The sequence below is a fragment of the Triticum aestivum genome, chromosome 1A (assembly GCF_018294505.1).
Source record: "Triticum aestivum cultivar Chinese Spring chromosome 1A, IWGSC CS RefSeq v2.1, whole genome shotgun sequence".
In the NCBI taxonomy this organism is placed as follows: domain Eukaryota; kingdom Viridiplantae; phylum Streptophyta; class Magnoliopsida; order Poales; family Poaceae; genus Triticum; species Triticum aestivum.
Genome location: NC_057794.1, coordinates 346,030,122 through 346,048,497, shown reverse-complemented (window position 1 = coordinate 346,048,497; position 18,376 = coordinate 346,030,122). Strand labels below are relative to the sequence as shown.

Genomic DNA, 18,376 nt, shown 5'->3' with positions numbered 1-18,376 from the left:
GTAGCGAGACCTAGCCGCCGCCAGCAGGAGAGCCGCTCCTTCCCACGCCGTCTTCCAGCGGCTCTCCTTCGCCGACGACTTTTTGGTCGTCGGTAATGAGGGGGGGTCGCTGGATCCCGCACGTGTGGATCATTTTACCTTTAGGTTTTAGGGTCCAGGAAGTTTAGGGTTTTGGATCATTCGATGTCTTAGCTTCGGCGGCGGCGAAGGCGATGTTGAATAAAGAAACTTCAGATTCTTCCCCGTCGAGGCGATCGTCTCTATTGTAAGCGGGGATGCCGTGGCGGCGGCGGCATCCTTGTGGTGGACATGTGTCCTTGGGCTCCGCCATTGAGACGACATCTGCTCCAACGTCGGTGCGAAGCTTGGAAGGTAGTCCAGGAGCGGATGCAAATTGTAGTCTGCATCGACGACATCTAAAAGACGGAACGTGTGCTGGGCTCGTAGCTCGTCAATGACAGGTATGATTTTCTCCTTCGACGTCTTAGTCATGTGAGGGTGCCAGATCTGGAGTTCGATGACGTGTCCGGGTGTTGCCTCGGTCTGATTTGTTCAACGGTAATGGTTTTGTCTATGGCGAGTCACCTTGAAGGTCTGCAGAGCTGTATATCAGCGATGAACCTGCGTCGAGCTCGGGTGAGTGGGTGATCCGTCATTTTTTTTTGGTGGCTGCTATGATGATTCCGGAGACAGGTGACGGACGTTGATATCAAGCTCATAGACATTCTGCTGTCTTTTCAATTTTATCATGTTGGTCTTTATATGATTTGTATTTTATTCTTTATGATATAAATGAGACACATATTATATGGAAAAAAACATACGTTGCATCCAGAGGCATGCACTCCGGGAGTAGCTGCGACAGCGAGAGCATATCCTGTACTCCCAGTGATAGAGTACTCCGGCTGCACCGTGAGCAGCACAGTCGTTGGATGAGAAACGTAGGTACTAGATGTAATGTGGACGCCTCATCCTATGAATTTTGCATAAAGCCCCCCATGTACGTACATAATAATTAACTTTCCCATACTCTTTTTTTTTTGAGAGCCCTTTCCCATACTCTAGTCTAACTTCAAAAGATGTGCCGCTCCAGTTTAGGAACAAAAAGAACATATCCATCATGTGCGTAGGTAGCTTCTTTTGTCACACTGATGCATTCATCCAACACGTGTACATACAACAGATGTCCCTATATGAAGGACAAAAACATTTGGCAAGTTGTTTTCAGAAGGTAAAAGTAATTCTAAGAAAAGAAAGAGTAGTAAGTTCATGAACCAAGATTTTTGGACTCATAAATTCTGCACCAAAGATGCAGAGAGGACAACATCAGTCATATTAACCACCTTTGTCAACTTAGAAGGCAACACAACAACCATCTCGCCATTTCAAAGCTCATAGTACAACAACAATATCATGAACGACATGCGTGATAAAACACACAAATCTACCATGAAACACATAACTCGAGTTGCATCCCAATATTTACAACCAAGGCATAGCAAATTAGCGGGTATACATATATTGGACCAACATATTCAACCAGGTGTACTTGAACTAGGTCAATATATCACATGAACGAAGGCACTTTTTCATCCATTATTTACTGGAAAGTAAAGGATGTCTGCTCCAATGGGTTGCACTGTGCTGCAAAATATCAAGCAAGTTCAAGTGAATTTTTTTTGCAAACATATTCAACATGTTTTAATCGATCATATATAAATATTGTTTGAGTTGTCATGTCCGTCTTGGTAATCAGAACAATTTGCTGATGTTGAACCTTTGTAGACGCTACTTGCTCTGCAAACAAGAAGAAAAGTGAATTTGTGAAAACATGACAAACGATATACTATTTAAATTATGGTTTATTTACCTTTTTCCTGAGTGCAACAACATATATTTAGCAATGCATCAAGGCATGTCATGACACATAGCAAAAAATGCTAAATTTGTAGGAATTTAGTTCCTTTATTTACACCTGAATGAGGAAGACAAAAGAGCTAATACATTTAATTCAGTCAACCAAAACTACTTCTATAAGTAAAATATTGCATCTGAATGAGGAAGACAAAAGAGCTAATAAATTTAATTCAGTCAACCAAAACTACTTGTATAAGTAATAATTTTTTTACACCTGAATGAGGAAGACCAATGACCAAAACTAGTTCTGAAAGAAGAATCCTTTTGGCTATGTTTTCTCAGTTGTTGTGTCAAGGTGATGTGTGATTACAAGGTGGATATGATCAACAATGGGATGCAATAGTTCTTCATCCACTTCCATGGGCCCAACGATAGTATGCCCACCAATCACATCTCATCTGCTACTTAATTTGCTCCTTCTAATTAATTAGCTGCAGACTCATTCCTTACATGATGAGATTTTTTCCCTGATAATTGTTCCACGCGTTTTTGTAATTTCCTCATATTTGTTCCAAACGAAATCTACCTGTTACTATTTTAGCTCCATTCTAATTGGCATGGTGGTCATAGTAGCAGAGGAGGATGAAATGAAATTAAATGTCCTAAGATTGCTAGCCTCCACTTATTTCAGAACAAACGAACAATAATGTTCAGGTAGTAGCTCATTTATTTTGGACTATTCGATCTTCACCAATACATAGGATTAGGATGAACATGCGGAAAAGGAAAGAACTCTGAATCAAAACTTGCAAAAAATGGATTTCCTGCTGTATCTAGCTTCTCTTTTCTTTTTGTTTCCTTTCCTTCTAAGTAAAACTGTTTTGCTCATCCATACCAGCCATTTTCTTCATTGGTTGTGTCAGAACAATTGATTCTAAAATATAACCAAGGATCTGACTAGATGGGAATGGATGTACTATTATTAACCTCCATTAATTTGTAAAGGTGCTAGATGCTTCATGCACCTCACACCAAAACTACTTGTTCCAAGTTTCTGATTTTTTTTGTATACGTACGTTTGCTGACATTTTACTTTGAACTCAGTTGAAATTACTTCGCACTAATCTCAAGCCACAAGTTGCTGCCATTTTTCTATATGTACTTGCACAAATATGTAGTCTACGCAAAAAAAAATAGCAAGTTTTTTCAGCGACTATTTTTTCTTCGCCCTGATACAGAGAGATATCATCAAATTTTACCCAGAGAGGAGCTACATCTAACACAATCAGCAAGGGGATGATGGATTCGAACCAAAATATACAATAAAAAAACAAGGTTGTATCATCGAAAAGGATACCTGAAGGCCGATTTTCTCTTCTACGGTGTCGGCTGATGGCGGATCTAGGCATCGGCGGATGGCGGAGGTACGTGCTAGGTGAGGTGAGGGGGTGGCGCCGAGGTGGGAGAATAGCGGCGCGGGGATGGGACGGGTTGTCTGTTGTACGTTGGAAAACAGCGAGGTCGCACCGTAGCCGCCGGTGAAGTCGCGGAGCAGCACACGGCGAGGTCCGCCGCCGCAGCACCCTATGGCCCTATCCCTAACTGTTCGTGTAAGCTTGGGGCATCACAGATTGGAGAAGCGTTACACCTATTCTGTACTTACGTGAGGTGATTTTTGAAAAAGTTGAAGGGTGGGGCGTTCGGTTCTCATCGCATCCCTACATTCTTTATCCAAAGCTCAGGATGTGCACGGTGCAGCCGGAGCACCGAATCCTCGGGAGTACAGGATATTTTTCCCAGGTACGTGTACGACTCCGTATGACCTACTTGATCATACTCCCGTTTATATTACCGTAAGAATGGCAAAAGTGGTTCGAGGTGAAGTTTTGCATACGTAGTCCTGCTCCATTATTTAGTCAACTAGCTGGCCGGCCACCATCACGAGCAGCCATGTGGGCCTCTGCGTTTACGCATGTGTGCATATTGTATCCTCTGCTTTTGCTGACCTGTTAGACATTTGATTAGTTTTTGGTCGACGCGATACATGCAATAATAATACCCAGTCTTAGTTTTCTCGGCACAAGCCGCCCTTTGCTGCAATAGAAAATCTCTGCCCGAATGCCATGGATTCGCTTGATTTTCGACGTTTGACGGTGCGCTAGGGCCGGTGGCTCGATGCATGCCCGATGTATATGTTCCTAGGGTTGTCCAGGACATGCAGGATGGAGTATATCCAATGATTTTCAGAATTAAAAAACCAGACACATAATATGCTCGACCCCGGTAGAATTTCCGGACGTCGTTTTCAAAATCTACACTCCTAGTTAGGCTGGTCATACTGGGAGTAACTTAGCTAGTAACATAGCACAGTCCAAGACAAGTTTGCTTATGTGGCATGTATTTAATGAGGAGATATGTGTTTAGAGTAACATAATACTTCATCCTTTCCGGTTTATAGGGCTTATCTTAAAATTTTAGTTTTTTCATTTTATAAGGCTCAATTTGGTTGTTCCCCATCACATGTTCAGACTTCAAGGTGCATTAAATCATCGCATGCAAGTATTAAGAGAAAATTGACCAATGCATGCACTTTATGCATGCATGCATTGCAATTAATGCATTCGTAAACATAATTTTTTAAAGAAAACAAGAGCATTAATTGGGTGCTTTTGCAAACTATAAAAAATATTTCATCACTCATCATCTACCTTGATTGGTGAGATTTTTAAATTGAGCCTTATAAACCGGAAAGGAGGGAGTACGTTACTGTAACATAACGCTTTTTAAGAAAGGATAAGTCTACAAACTAATAAATGAAGCCAACTATGACACTACTATTATATTACTTTGCACTATGAAGGTGGTAATTTAAACTAGTGTCGTGCATATGACACTAGTCTAAGTTACTTTCCACTATAACCAGACTTAGGCTTCTTCCATCCGTACTAATAATAAAATCAGGTTCGTGCTTGTAAAGCCACAATGATGGCTGCCCCTCTACTCCATCGCTCCATCGTACTACTCCATCAAGCACGTCGACGCATGCACTGCATGCATGTCTCCCGCCCCCGCGCCCGCCGCGACGAGGGAAAAGATCGACCGCATGCAAGCGCGTGCCACGTGGGGGGCGGCCACTGCCCCGTCCTGCTGGCCGGCGCAGCGGACCAGGCGCGCGCCGCGTTGCGTGGGGCGCCGGGCCGGGCGGGCGAGACCTTCTGGAAGGCGGTCGGGCGGGCCACGCATCCGGCGCGCGCTCCCGGGCCGTCGCGCGGAGCGGTTCGTGCTGCTGGTCTCGGACGGTGCATGCGGCGGCGCAGGCGGGACGAGGACAAGTGGAGCAGGAGCGAGGCCCACGCGTCATCGGCAGAGCGACGCGCCCGTCCACCCGCTTCCACATGGCTCGGGCATCAAATACTGCCTGCACGCACCCATGCAAGCCGTGCCACCGATGCGAGTCTTTATGCTAGGTCAGAGATTTTTTTTCTTTTCGGAAAAAGGATCAAACCACCAGTGCAAAAACCCGCTGAAAAATAAAGAAAAAACAAACATGAAATACCTGCTAGCTGCTACATAAAATGATAGAAGTCTTTTCCATTTCCAAACGCATGTAATCTCGGTGGAATCACATGTGACGGGGGTGTCCCCTTTCCGTGCGCGGAGCACTACGTTGGACGTGTCGCAAACACAGTACTGTATGGTGGCATCAGGGCCGACCACGTGTCAGGATAGCTATACTGGGCGCAATCTGCGCCTCGGAATACCTTGTGAAACACGTCTGAGCCCATCCCCCACCCTGTCCCCTACCCCTACCGTTTACCTCGCACACCCAGCCATTCACTGGACGTTTCACTGACCCGCGGGTCCGAGTGCTTCACAGGTCCAACTCGTCAGTGGCTGTAAGGAGAGGTATAGTATTTGTTTTTTGAAACTAATAAAGAGGTACTGGTACATATAGGTCTGTACTATCTCGTGCGGTTGGAAGAGCGAAATCATCCCTACTAATTTAGGCTCTACAGTTTGGAACTGTCGTCCGCGTCGGTTCCGAAAGTAAAAATCCATCCCTACTAATTTAGGGCATGTCGTGTGCGTGCAAGTAAGCATCGGATGTCCATCTTTTTTCCTTTTTGCCGCAAGTTTTCCGGTGGGAAAAATAATGTGTGTCTGCACGCACTACCGGACGTACATGTATAATCGGGGTAATTTCCTGCTTATTTACGAGAAGATAGAATCATGGAAAGCTACTTGGATGGACGGCGACGAAAGATGCTCAGCAAGTTGCATGGTAAACAGATAAAGTGAGAGAAAAGGTGCCAAGGTGACTCCCTAGCGAGTAATTCGTTGACACGTCGTTGCCCGTAGAATCTCGTTCTCCGTTCATTCGATAACATGCACCGCGCGATTAGACCTTTCTACTCGTCGTGATTTTGTTTTGCGTTGTATGGATCATATATACGCACATCGATTGATGGATCGGTCCCTGTTTGGCTATGATCCACCGGAGCCCCATGACTTCTGACGATCGGGGAAGCTTGAGCCGGCGAGGCAAAAAGGCGGCTCCGCTATTTTCCCCGAGTACATACTACATGCAATACTTGCACGTAGGTAGCACACGCTGTGTCCATAGTAGGCGACCAGCTATAGCTACCATGTGTAACTCGTGTTTCTTTTTTCATCGCGATGGAAAAAAAAATGCGTAGTCCTTTTTTCAGAGTATAAGATGCGTAGTTCCGGCTCCACATCGATCCATTGGATGCGGACAGGTCAGTAAACACCGAGCCTGAGAAACGTGTTCACGAGAAACGTCTACGCAAATCCAATACTACTATGTTAATCGATCGACATGCTACAACGACGCGACGTCTACCAGACCACTCACGTCAGGTAAAGGCACAGAGTAAAATTATATTCTTGATTTTTGTATATGGTAGCTAGATATATATTTTGCTCAAAACGTATGCTTTTTTTTTTTTTTGCATCGACTCAAAACGTATGCTCGTAAGTCCATGCATGCATGGACAGACAATACATACAATATGCACTTTCGTATGTATTCCGTATATACTATACTATCATGTAGAGCATGCATACATACGCTAATTGGTCTGTGGGTCGGGCTGGTCGTAGCATGACACGGGCACGCGCGCTGAATTCTGACTTTTGCTGCACGCGGTAACGATGTCAACTTATGAACAGTGTAATACCATGAAAACGTACCAACAAGCGATATGTCATTCGATTTTGTACTGAAAGGAGCAGCAACGGACAACGGTACGTACGTACGCTCTTATGTCGGCGAGATGCATAGTACGTACGCACCGAAGCGTCGACATACCACGCTCGCGTTACGCGTACGTGCCTAAGATGTGAATCTCGTTTACTCCCTCCGTCCGGAAATACTTGTCATCAAAATGGACGTACGTAAAAGAAGCACACCACAACTAGATTAACCCTATTTAGAATCGGTGCAATGCTTGTGACTTGCGAGCGTACTCCCTCCGTTCATAAATACAATATATTCTAACTTTTTTAATAATCAAATATATATAGACACATTTTAGTGTGTTTATTCACTTGTTTCAATCCATTTGTGGTGCATATTAAAATATACAAAACATTGTATATTCAGAGGAGTACTCATGTACGTGCAAATTATGGCCTCATTGTTGCTTATAGTAAAGTACAACCTTTTTAACCATGCAAAAAAATCTTTTAAGAAGGAAAGTAAATAATTTAGATTTTGCTTTGCTTCATCCCTATAGAAAGTGTACAGATTTTGATGTAGATTGAAGATGAAGATTACAAGTTATCCATTTCAATCAGAAAGGATAATATAGTATTTTGTAAAACATCAATCTATTCAATGCATTTGATCTGCATGCTGATATGGCTAGTCCTTTTAAGCAACTTTAAGATTCGTGTAAATTTTTAGCGGGGTGTACCAAAGAAAAACTCATGATTTGTCTATTGCAAATGTGGCCATAATATGATTAGTCGGGTGCTTGTGAGCACAAGGTGTGACGAAAGAACCAAAAATTGGTTGCGGCGAGATATTTTTTTGAAACTGGGGTTGCAGCGAGATACAAGTATAATATAATACACATAGGGTATAAATATTTATATCCCAAAATTGTTTGGGGAGATCTCATAAGGGTTGAAAGATCACGGAACAGGATTATCCATGCGCTTGAGAACGCAATGTATGACGAAAGAACCATTGTCTGATTGCAAGTAGATAAACATGGAAAATAAACATTTTTTCTTGGATTATTTGATAAATCTCGTAGAGGTGGGTAGGTCGTAGAATGAGTAAAGCGCTTGCGAACACAAGGTGTGACGAAAGAACAATTGTCTGGTCATAGTCAGATTTGAGTCAAAGTAAAAGATATTAGGAAATAAATGTTTTAACTCTTGACATTATTTTGTAGATTTTGTAAAAGCGGGTAGGTCGTAAATTAGCATTAGTATCACCCTCGCGAACACGAAGTGTGACGAAAGAACAACTGTCTGGTCTGAATCAAAGTAAATAACAAAGAAAACAAATGTTTTACCTCTTTTATCAAATTTATTTTATGAAAATATTGTAAAAGTGGTTAGGTCGCAAAGTAGGGATAATCACCCGTTCACGGACACGAAGAGTGACGAAAGAACCAATGTCGGGTTGTAGTCGGGTCTGAGTCAAGTAACGTAGATAAGTATCCAGTCTGTAATGGCCTGTTTTGGCATACTAAAAAAATATTCCCACCCTAGAAAAGTTACATAATTCCCTTTAACTGCACAGAAAAATCACAGCCTTTGCCTGGTAGGTAAATAAATACTTGCTTATTTTTGATAAACAAATAAATACTTGCTACAAAACCATTTTAAAGCTGTGGCTATGGGCTATGACGTGTGACTGACAGACGGGGCCCGCCAACCCATCCTCGTTCCCGTCCCGTTTCATTTCCCCGTCCCCCCTCTCCTCTCCTCTCGCTCCCCCGTCGCGTCACCGCCCCGAGGGACTCCAAAACTGAAGCACTCTCTCTCATCCCCTCCCCTCCCCTCTCCTCCCTCCCTCCCTCCCTCATCGGCTGCGCTCCGCTGCTTCCTCCCCACGCTAGAGCGAAACCCCAACCCATCTCCGTCTCTCTCCGGAGGACTGGTTGCGGATGGACGGCGCCGCGCCGCTCGCCGCCGGGCGGTAGGGCTCGCCCCGATCGGCGAGGGGGCGGTGGGGTTGGCCCGGGCATATGAGGGCGCCGCAAGACCGCGAACGCACGATGAGGGATCTCTACGATCGTACGCGCCACAAGGATCTCGCGCTCCTCGAGGTACATCCGTCCGCCGCTTCCGTTCTCTCGCCCTGTCTACCCCTGACGATTGCGTTCGGTTGTTGTTGGTGGCGGCGGCGGCGGCCTCGGGTTTTTGGGGATTGGATGGGATGGGATTGGGCGACATAGGTGGCGTCGGGGCTTCGAGATTCGAGGTTTCGTTACGCGTGAGCGTTCGTGACACTGTGCGCGCGTGCGCGCTTGTGGATTGCTTGTTTCGTTAGGTTATTTTTTGGGGGTTGGGGAGCGTCTGCGGGCGACGCGGTTTTGCGAGGGTCGAATCGGATTTGATCGAATCCATTGATTTGAATTCCCCGTATGGTTCGTCATATTATTTTTCGCACCGATTTAGGCGTCAGTCTAACAGATTTCGTGAGTTGCGCTCGTTATTTATTGTTGTGTTTATTCCTTTCAGGAATCGAACAAGGAACAACGCGGTGGCGGTGCAGTACGGGCAGAGGGCTCTGAACAGCGGGGACTGGCCCCCAAGATAGAGGTGAGCATTGCAGGGTGTGGTTGTCCCTGAATATGCAGCAACATATTCTTCTTCTATGGGAATTTCGTGCAAATGCGCATGTTGGTTCGGTCATCTGATGCCCACAGGTTTCATATGATGAGTTTAGTCTACATTATTCCTGTGCGTTGTGATGCCTCTCGCATGTAGATTAGCTGGTGTGGCATCAGATGCTCATAGGTGATTCTGATCCCATAATGCTGTATAGTGCATCCTCTGCTTTGGGGATGACTTAATCTCCTGTGAAAAAGGGCTTCACAGTACTTATCCGCTTTGAAATATTTCATTACTACACTCCAATGGCCTTTTTTTACTCGGTTAGTATAGGCTAATCATGATTTTATTGCCGCGAATAATACGCTGTACATTGATGTTTATAAAGTGAGTAGACAATGTATGCCAAACAGTCCATTTCCTAATCTTGAAAATGCTTCTGGATTACCAGCCGTCGATTGAAGGTAATAAATCTTAGATCAGTCCAGCAGATTGCGGATGAAACAGAGATAGTATGTTAATCCTAGCAATGCTTAATCTTATGTTTTAATCAGTTGCAGGGATGATCTACTTAGTCATCCCATGTTATGTTCCTGTTGTATCTGTAGAGTGCATTTTTGTGGCTTACCAAGACTTAATGTTGGTCCACCTTTTGCCAGGACAACCCTACAGTAAGAAAAAGACCAGTGCCAAGTGATGGTCCTCATGTGAAAGCAGAATCTGGCACTTGTAATGTCTGTTCTGCTCCTTGCTCCTCTTGCCTACACAGAGATCTTGCACCTGTTGATTCCAATATGGACTGCGGATCATCTCAAACGTGCTGTGCAAGGTCAGAATCAAGAACTAATTTGTTAGTTCGTAGTGGGAAAGGGCTCCGTACAAAGGGAGGTGAAAATGATGATGAACTTAGTGCCACTTCAAGCCATGCTTCCTATTCCGAAAATGGTGGACATAAGGCTATGGCGAGATCCATTGCAGCAGATTCAGAGGTTAACATGCCGGCAAAACGTAGAAGGCTATTGAGCGATACGAGGTCACCTAGAGAAGAGTGCCACGATGATAGTAACTCGTGTGTTACTGGTACATCAGCAGCAAGCAAACTTCTGCTGGATAAGAAAAAGGATAAACTATCTACTTCTGCGTCAAGTCGTGATCTCACTGTCAAGGACAAGAACATTGCTGGTCCTAACAGACTAAGAAATTCCCTTGTGGAAGAATCTACAGAGAAGAAGAGATCTGATGTTCATATTGTCCCACCTAGCTCATCCGACCGATCAGCTCCTGCAGATTCTCCTACATTTATGACCAAAAAGTTACTCCGAACTCAGTCCTCTGTTAGTGCATCTCAAGGATTATCTCCTAAAAAGTCAAGCCAGGGTTTAGGGAATTCACAAGATAATTTAGAGCAACAACCTTCTGAGGAAGTTCCAAATAATGACATAGATCATTTACCAGGAGGAAAATTAAGCAGGCCTGTGATTGGTGGTGACAAGCATGATATGGTGACTAGTTGCAGTACGAGTAGCAAAAATAAAATCAAGGCTGGATCTTCATCAACGGAACTGGAAACTGGCACCCGTTGCACGAGGAATGGCAGTCAAGAACACACTGACATTCTATCTGATGATTTTGCTAAGAGGAATGACAATGTTCAACAAGACCAGAACCAAGGTTTACCAACGGATAAAGCTAGTGATAAAGAGTTGAATACACAGAATGATGCTATGATAGAGTGCGGGAACTCAGAAAGCTTAATAGATGTAAGTATCTCCGCAATCCTTCTTTGTGCCACTGTACTCTCTTTCAAAATGCAGCTCCTATAATCATGTTAATTTGTTATGTGAACCTTAGTTAACATGGTGTTTAGTCAAAAATTCAAATGTAAGATACCCCATATTTGTAAGTTTGGGGTGAGCTTGGATCGAGAGATCAGTAAGTATTGACGAAGGTTTAACATATAGGCCACTGTTCAGTTGGTGTGGAACATGCTTAAGATGACACATTCTGTAGAATACTTGTGGACTGTTAGAACATGAAATGGACCTTTATCTCACTCCAGCCATTTGCTTCTTTGTTTCATCTGGAAAATTGATTGAAGTCGTGAATTTTTACTTTGATGCTTGAAGTCAAAATAGTCTTCTGTGCAATGTGTGAAATGATGAAATAATAACATCTGGTATAGCTCGTTAATCATTTTTAGTTATGCATGGCGACTATGTAAAGATTTAGTTTAGTACAGAGGATTTATTCTTTTGGTTAGCGACCTCCATGGAAGCATAAAACGTAAAAACTTACAAACTAGTGCTTGGGTTCCTCAGAAGGGAAAAATTTGTGCTTATAATAACACACTCAATGGGAAGTTTGTACTATGGAGATAATTGTTATATGAGAAAGTATCCGGTGGAAACTGGTGAATATAATTTATTTTGTTATATATATCCTTGTACTCATCCAAGATTTGGTGGTAGGGACCATATTCTGGGTTTTCTATCGCATATCCATTTGCATGTAGGTTCAACTCCTAATTAAGACTTAACGCTTCATAAATATTGCCATGATATTTGAGTGCACTTGGAGAATATAATTTATTATATGCTTTGGTTGCATTTCCTTTTCTGCTGTCTGTATTTTTTTCATTATCATTGTGTTGTAACACTTACTTCTCTGGTTTACATTGTACCCCAGGTTAATGTTTGTGATATATGTGGAGATGTCGGTAGGGAATATCTTCTGGCTACATGCACTAGATGCCTTGAGGGGGCGGAGCATACGTAAGATAAACACCGCCATGCCTTATTTTAAGTTATCAGTAATATTTCATTTGCAAGTGAAGTCTTTCTCAGATTTGAAAGTTATTTTTCTGTTCACACTGGGAGTAATATTTTTGGAAAGCATGAATTATGTGCATAAATTAACTAGCTTTCAGAGGATGATTATTCTTGCATCCCTCTTTTAAGACATGTACCATGATGGGGCTATAGATTGAATCTAGGTGTCTACTTATATACCAAACAATCTGTTAGGGTAGTTTCTCAAAAATAATAATAATAATGTATCAGGGTTCTATTATCAAAAATATACTATGCTGATGGCTTTACACATGTATTGCAATTTTCTTTCTACAATATTTACATACATATCAATTCCGTCAGAGTAGATGATGAAAGGAAAGATATGAGGAGAAACATTTTACTTATTTTGGAAAACATTTTGCATACAAGGGAAAATATTTTACTTATTTGGACTATTCTACTGGTTGTATGGTAGCCTCTTATGAAGGGATTTTTTTTACTTATTTGGACTATTCTACTTATTTTGGAGTAATATGCTAGCTACTGACATTACATTTATTGTTGAATAGTTATTGCATGCGAGTGAAATTGGATAAGGTTCCAGATGGTGAATGGTTATGTGAAGAATGCCAGCTTAATGAAGATCGAATTAAAACAAGAGGCAACCGCGGTGCATCAACAGTTGACATTTCAAATGGGAAGAACCAAGATTCAGAAAGCATGAGCAACCCTAAGACCTTGCAGACCGCTTTGACTAATTTGGGCGCTCAACAAATTGCTTCTGGTACACCGGTAACTGATCACTTGTCTGGTAATAATGTAAAGCTGCATTCAGGCTCAACTGATACAGATGCACGACAAGTGAAGTGTGCCAGCCCAAATGCCCGGAGGCTGGATGCAAAGAGTAAAAACTTTGGGAGTATGGCAAATCGTAAGAGGCTTCAAATTGTCACCTCTGACACGGAAACACGGCCACCCACTTGCGGCACACCATCAGCCGGAAGATTAGGCAAGAAGTACGAAAGTTCAGAAGATTTATTGAATCGTAAGAAATTGCGAATTGCCACTGATATGGAATTGCCAATGTCAAGTGAAGGCCTGCTGAGTCCACCTAAATCGTCCAAGAGGCATGCAGAGAATGCGTCATCCTCTAATCCAAGGCCGTTCAAGACAGAAAGCCCTAGGAAACATGACATTTTCTCTCATCAAAACTCGTTTAAGAAAGCCAACAAGGGAAATCTTAAGCCACCTGATAATGCTCCAGTGAAGGGTGTTCAGGCAGTCAAAAGTTCCATGACCTTATCACGGTCATATTCATTAGGAAGCCTGGCTAATGGCAAAGCGCCAGTTCCTTCACCACGAGGTTTGACCAAACACTTTATTCGCAATAATATGTCTATTCCCTTTTTTTGTTAGTATACTGCATTGTTAACTTCTTAACTTGGTCCACTAGGTCCTTTATCGAAACAATTGTCTTTCAACAATTCGAAGAGCGAACCAAAGGTCAAGCAGTTAGCAGAAGGTGTGGCAAGCAAGCTGAAGCCTGTAAAACATTCCCCAATAGATGTTAGAGAAAAGGGGCCAATGAGAAAGCTTATGAAATCAGAGTCATTCAAGCGCGAGGGTTCAGTTAGTAAAGACTCCAGTTCATTAAAACAGAATAAATCATCTCTCTTGTCTCGAGATGAAAGAACAAGAATGTTGAAGCCGATGAGCGATAAGAGTTTCTTAGAAAGAAGGCCTTCTTTTATTCTTCAGAAACCACCTTTATCACCAAGGCCTGATAGTTCTGTGAAGTCGGGAGATAGAAAAGTCGACCAAGATAATCCAAGGCCTGGACCAAGCATACTAAAAACTAGCAAAAAGCCAGGTAAGCACTGTTCATTTCTAATTATTTTTTTTGAGGAAATATCAGGGTTCAGTTTATTGACAAGCTTTCATTCCATGGCTTGCTGCAATTAGGTAACATCGAAAAGAAGCAGATCTCTGCTTTCTGTAACAGTGAAAAGCGGGGCATTGCTATTCACCAAACATCAACAGGAGTGGTTTCTTCTAAAGATGCTAATACTGTAAAGACTTCTGATCCACTGCTTCCAGTGGAAAATGTTAATAAGGATAATGATTGTGTGGGTGAAGCTTCACTCATTCTTAGGAAAAATGATAATAAAATGTCAACTAATCCTGAGGTGCTTTCCACACCATTGGCCATGACCTGTGAAACAGATTTACAAAATATGGTGCCAAGAGCAAGCGCTTCAGAAGATTTGACTCCTAATGTGGGACAATGCCAGCCTTTGGCCATGACTTCTGAATCACAAAGTATGGTGCCAAGAGCAAGTTCTTCAGAAGAGTTGACTCCTAATGTGGGACAATGCCAGCCTTTGGCCATGACTTCTGAATCAGATTTACTAAGTATGGTTCCAAGAGAAAGTGCTTCAGAAGATTTGACTCCTAATGTGGGACAATGCCAGCAAGAGGTTTTGGAAAGCACTGAACATAAGTCAATTAAAAGTGCAGAGGAAGTTCAGGCTGCAGAAGACATATTGCCCGAGAGTCCACATGATCCCCTAATGGCACAAAAACTCTGTGCCCCTGAAAACAAATTGAGCGAGCCAAATTTGAAGCATCAAGATTCTTTTGATCAGTTGCCTACTCTTGGGAATCTTTCCAGAACTTTAGTTATTCCAGAGCAGACTTACATCTGGCAGTATGTTCTCTCCCCTTAGCCCAGTTACCTAGTTAGTTATCATATTTTTAACATGTATTTCTTTTCCAGAGGTATCTTTGAGGTTTCAAGAACTGGAATCTCTTCCGAACTATATGATGGGATTCAGGCCCACTTGTCCACCTGTACCTCGGCCAAAGCACTTGAAGTAGTCAAACAATTACCTCAGAGAATTCGGCTCATAGAAGTTCCACGTTGTTCATCGTGGCCACATCAATTTAAGGAAGTACAGCCGAGTGAAGATAACATTGCTCTTTTTTTCTTTGCTCAAGATGTTGAAAGGTAATGCTCAATGTTTGATTACTTTATCTTCTGTCCTCAATAAGCTAGCTGATTTCCCTGTCTCCTTGCAGTTATGAAAGATACGGCAAACTCTTGGAAAAGTTGCTTGTTGAAGACTTGTGCCTCACAACAAATATTAATGGCGTTGAACTTCTCATTTTGTCATCTGATAATTTGCCGGAAAAGATTCAACGTAAGGCCTACATTAGTTCTTTTTATTGTCTAAAAAAATAATCTCTGGGTGACTCATTTAACTGATTCAATAATTTCCAGGGTGGAATGGCTTTCTTTACTTTTGGGGCGTCTTCTACGCGAGGAAAGCAAATAGCTCAACAGAGCTTGTAGTGAAAAATCCTTGTCCACTAGTGTCAACCACTGAACCTTTTGATAAGCCTGTGTGTTCCCCTAAGGTTCCTCAATCTTTGGGTATAGATTTGAACCAGTGCCCTGATGATGAATTATATGATTCACCCGTATCACTTGGATCAGAGACAGAGAAGTCAGGTGCATCTGAAGATCACAAGACTTTGATGGGGTCGACAAATGGGAATGAAAATCTGGATGCATGTGAAATACATCATCAAGAAACTGCAGTCACCAGGGAGATTGTATTGGGAAGTGGTACTGCAGTTGTCTGTGAAACTTATACTCCCATGGGCTCAGGAGGTCACAACATGAAATTGGAATATCCAAGTGATACAACAGGTGCTGCTATTTTAGAATAATAACATGAGCTACTGATTGCAGCTAGATGTTTTGCTGATCATCATCTTACTTATTCCAGGTGGCTCAGGAACTGAAGGCAGAGACAGCATGAAGGATGAGGAGATCTTTAGTCTGAATGAAGCTCCATGCTATGTCGAACGACATGTGGGTGCAAGCAGATCAATGCCTGACAATATATTGGCCAAGAAGAAGGCGCTCACATCGTTGACAGAAGTATCGTTACAACATCAAAGTGAATCAATCCTGAAGGCGGACTTCGTTTTGCATGATTCCGAGTCAAGCTACAAAAGGCAAAAGATTGTTAATGGAGATGAACAACTACCCAGCGAGCGCTTGTCGAAGATACATTCCCTACCAGCTGGTTGGCGTACTCCATACGATGACTCACGTTATGCATACAAGGGTCTCTCAGATCTAGGTTCGACGACAAAAGCCATCTCAGATCAAGTTGTTCATGTTCTTTCGTCTGATGATGAAGGCTCTCCAGAACATACTACTATGAATAAGGCACCGCTGAAGGCAGAACAGGGATCCTCCTCCCCTCTGTTGTCACTATCCCTGTCTACAGCGGCAAAGACGCGCAAACTTGCCAGTTCGGACGCAGGAGATGATCGATCGCTGTCTCTTTCTCTTGGCCTCCCTCTCCCTGGTGTTGCAAAAGGAAACCAGGCTCTGGAGATAAAGCAGTTTCTGCCGGAGAAGCCTGGCATAAATACTTCTTTTCATCTTTAGATATGCGGGTGTACAGTTTTGTGCTGTGTTTAACTTTATGGAGTTTAGACAGGGTAGAAGTATGGTATAGTTGTTAAATTATGAACATCTTGGTCTTATTGCACTGCTCTATGCATCTCCTGCAACTGTTGGTTCATGCTAGTCTGGTGATGGTATTGACTGCTTTTGTTTGATCTATGGAGTTTTTAGTTGCGGAATGTGAATACTTTCATACACCTTCGTTAACTTGATACTTACCCTGGTGGACGAAATTTTGAAGTACCAGAACTTGCATGTATATCTATCATGACAGCAAATAGGTACTGCAGGTGCCACTTGTTGTCCATTGATTCGCCGGGGATTATTGCTTGTCTTTGTTGAACTTGAATTTCATTTGACATGCAGTGAGGTAGGAGTTATCGAGTTTCACACGCGGGAGGCAGCTTCTCTACGTTCTACTACACGGTACCCTTTCTTTTCTATGACATCTTATAGAATGTTAGCTTAGCTGGCAATTCATTAGTTGTATTTTTCTCATCTGCGTTTGCAAACTTTTGATACATGGGACAATCACTCGTCAATAAAATAAGGGACTCAAGGCTCATGTGCACAAATTCATTAGTTTTTGGAGGGGTTTAATTCATGGTTGGCCAAGATGGTAAACACTGAAACCAATCTATATTTTCAAATTCGGTTAAGAGACTGTGTCTTGCGTTTTGATGCTTAGGGAATATTTATCACATGCCGTGCTCAAAATGTACTCCCTCTGTTCATTTTTGTAAGTCATTTTAGACAGCTGAAATTGAGCTGTTTTAGGTGCTGTCTTAAATGCCTAAAACGTCTTATAAAAGTGAACGGAGGGAGTAGTAAACTAATTTTAGAGAGTTGCGTAAGTACAAGCCTGCAGGATTGCTCCTGCAGCTGGATAATTGGAACCAAAAATGGTCTTTACAATGGATGGCTTGGTGTTCTGATGGTCCTTACCTTATTGACCGCAACTTCTGTATTTACAATCATATTCGTATCCGCCCCTCTAGTGGATACGTTTCTATTCGTGGGCCTGTTTTTGGTTTTATGGAAACAATCAAACAATATAATATATATATCCCTGGTGCTATTATTCCTACTTCTGTAGTTTAGCGGACAAATTGATAACTTCGGCATTCCTTGCTCACTGAGCAAAGCCGTTGGTTTCTTAGTCAGAGCGGCACCTTTCCGTATTGGGCTATTTCTACATAGCCGAAGTCGTCTGAAATGAAAATCGCAAGCACAATTTTCGGAGGGATTTTTTCGTATGGTAATCTGCGTTGGTTACAAAAAACTAGCCATTTATGGATACTGCTCGTAAGTATATGCAGATCCTTTGTAGCGTATTTTTTCACTCTGCGAGGACCAAGATAAAATCAAATAGATACTTATGGTAAAAAGATGGCGAAATTCTTGATTGTTGGTGCATGCCTGACCCTCG

At 42.6% G+C, this 18,376-nt stretch overlaps 1 protein-coding gene and 1 long non-coding RNA gene across 3 annotated transcripts; one reads left to right on the top strand and one right to left on the bottom strand.

The window, feature by feature from the left end:
• Positions 1-1,359: 1,359 nt before the first annotated feature.
• On the bottom strand, positions 1,360-3,493 carry LOC123127066 (uncharacterized). Of its 2 annotated transcripts, XR_006462161.1 has the most exons (3): positions 3,215-3,493; positions 1,871-1,975; positions 1,360-1,797 (listed from the first exon to the last, which is right to left on the bottom strand). It is a non-coding gene; the product is annotated as an uncharacterized lncRNA (long non-coding RNA). The 2 variants fall into 2 exon arrangements; XR_006462160.1 differs by lacking the exon at positions 1,871-1,975.
• Positions 3,494-8,854: 5,361 nt separating this feature from the next.
• Positions 8,855-17,065, top strand: LOC123049962 (uncharacterized). The gene is made up of 11 exons (XM_044472818.1): positions 8,855-9,164; positions 9,580-9,660; positions 10,332-11,432; positions 12,358-12,443; positions 13,034-13,827; positions 13,918-14,334; positions 14,427-15,171; positions 15,241-15,471; positions 15,543-15,664; positions 15,745-16,176; positions 16,256-17,065. The coding sequence occupies exons 1-11, from the start codon at positions 9,084-9,086 to the stop codon at positions 16,927-16,929; spliced, it is 4,764 nt and encodes a 1,587-aa protein (XP_044328753.1). The 5' UTR covers positions 8,855-9,083; the 3' UTR covers positions 16,930-17,065.
• The last annotated feature ends 1,311 nt before the right edge of the window (positions 17,066-18,376 follow it).

Excerpts from the sequence above, each read along its gene's own strand:
- LOC123049962 (XM_044472818.1), top strand. The coding sequence starts at position 9,084 with ATGAGGGCGCCGCAAGACCGCGAACGCACGATGAGGGATCTCTACGAT. Across the intron at positions 14,335-14,426 it reads AAAAACTAGCAAAAAGCCAG|GTAACATCGAAAAGAAGCAG; the intron begins GTAAGCACTGTT and ends TGCTGCAATTAG. Across the intron at positions 15,472-15,542 it reads TTTGCTCAAGATGTTGAAAG|TTATGAAAGATACGGCAAAC; the intron begins GTAATGCTCAAT and ends GTCTCCTTGCAG.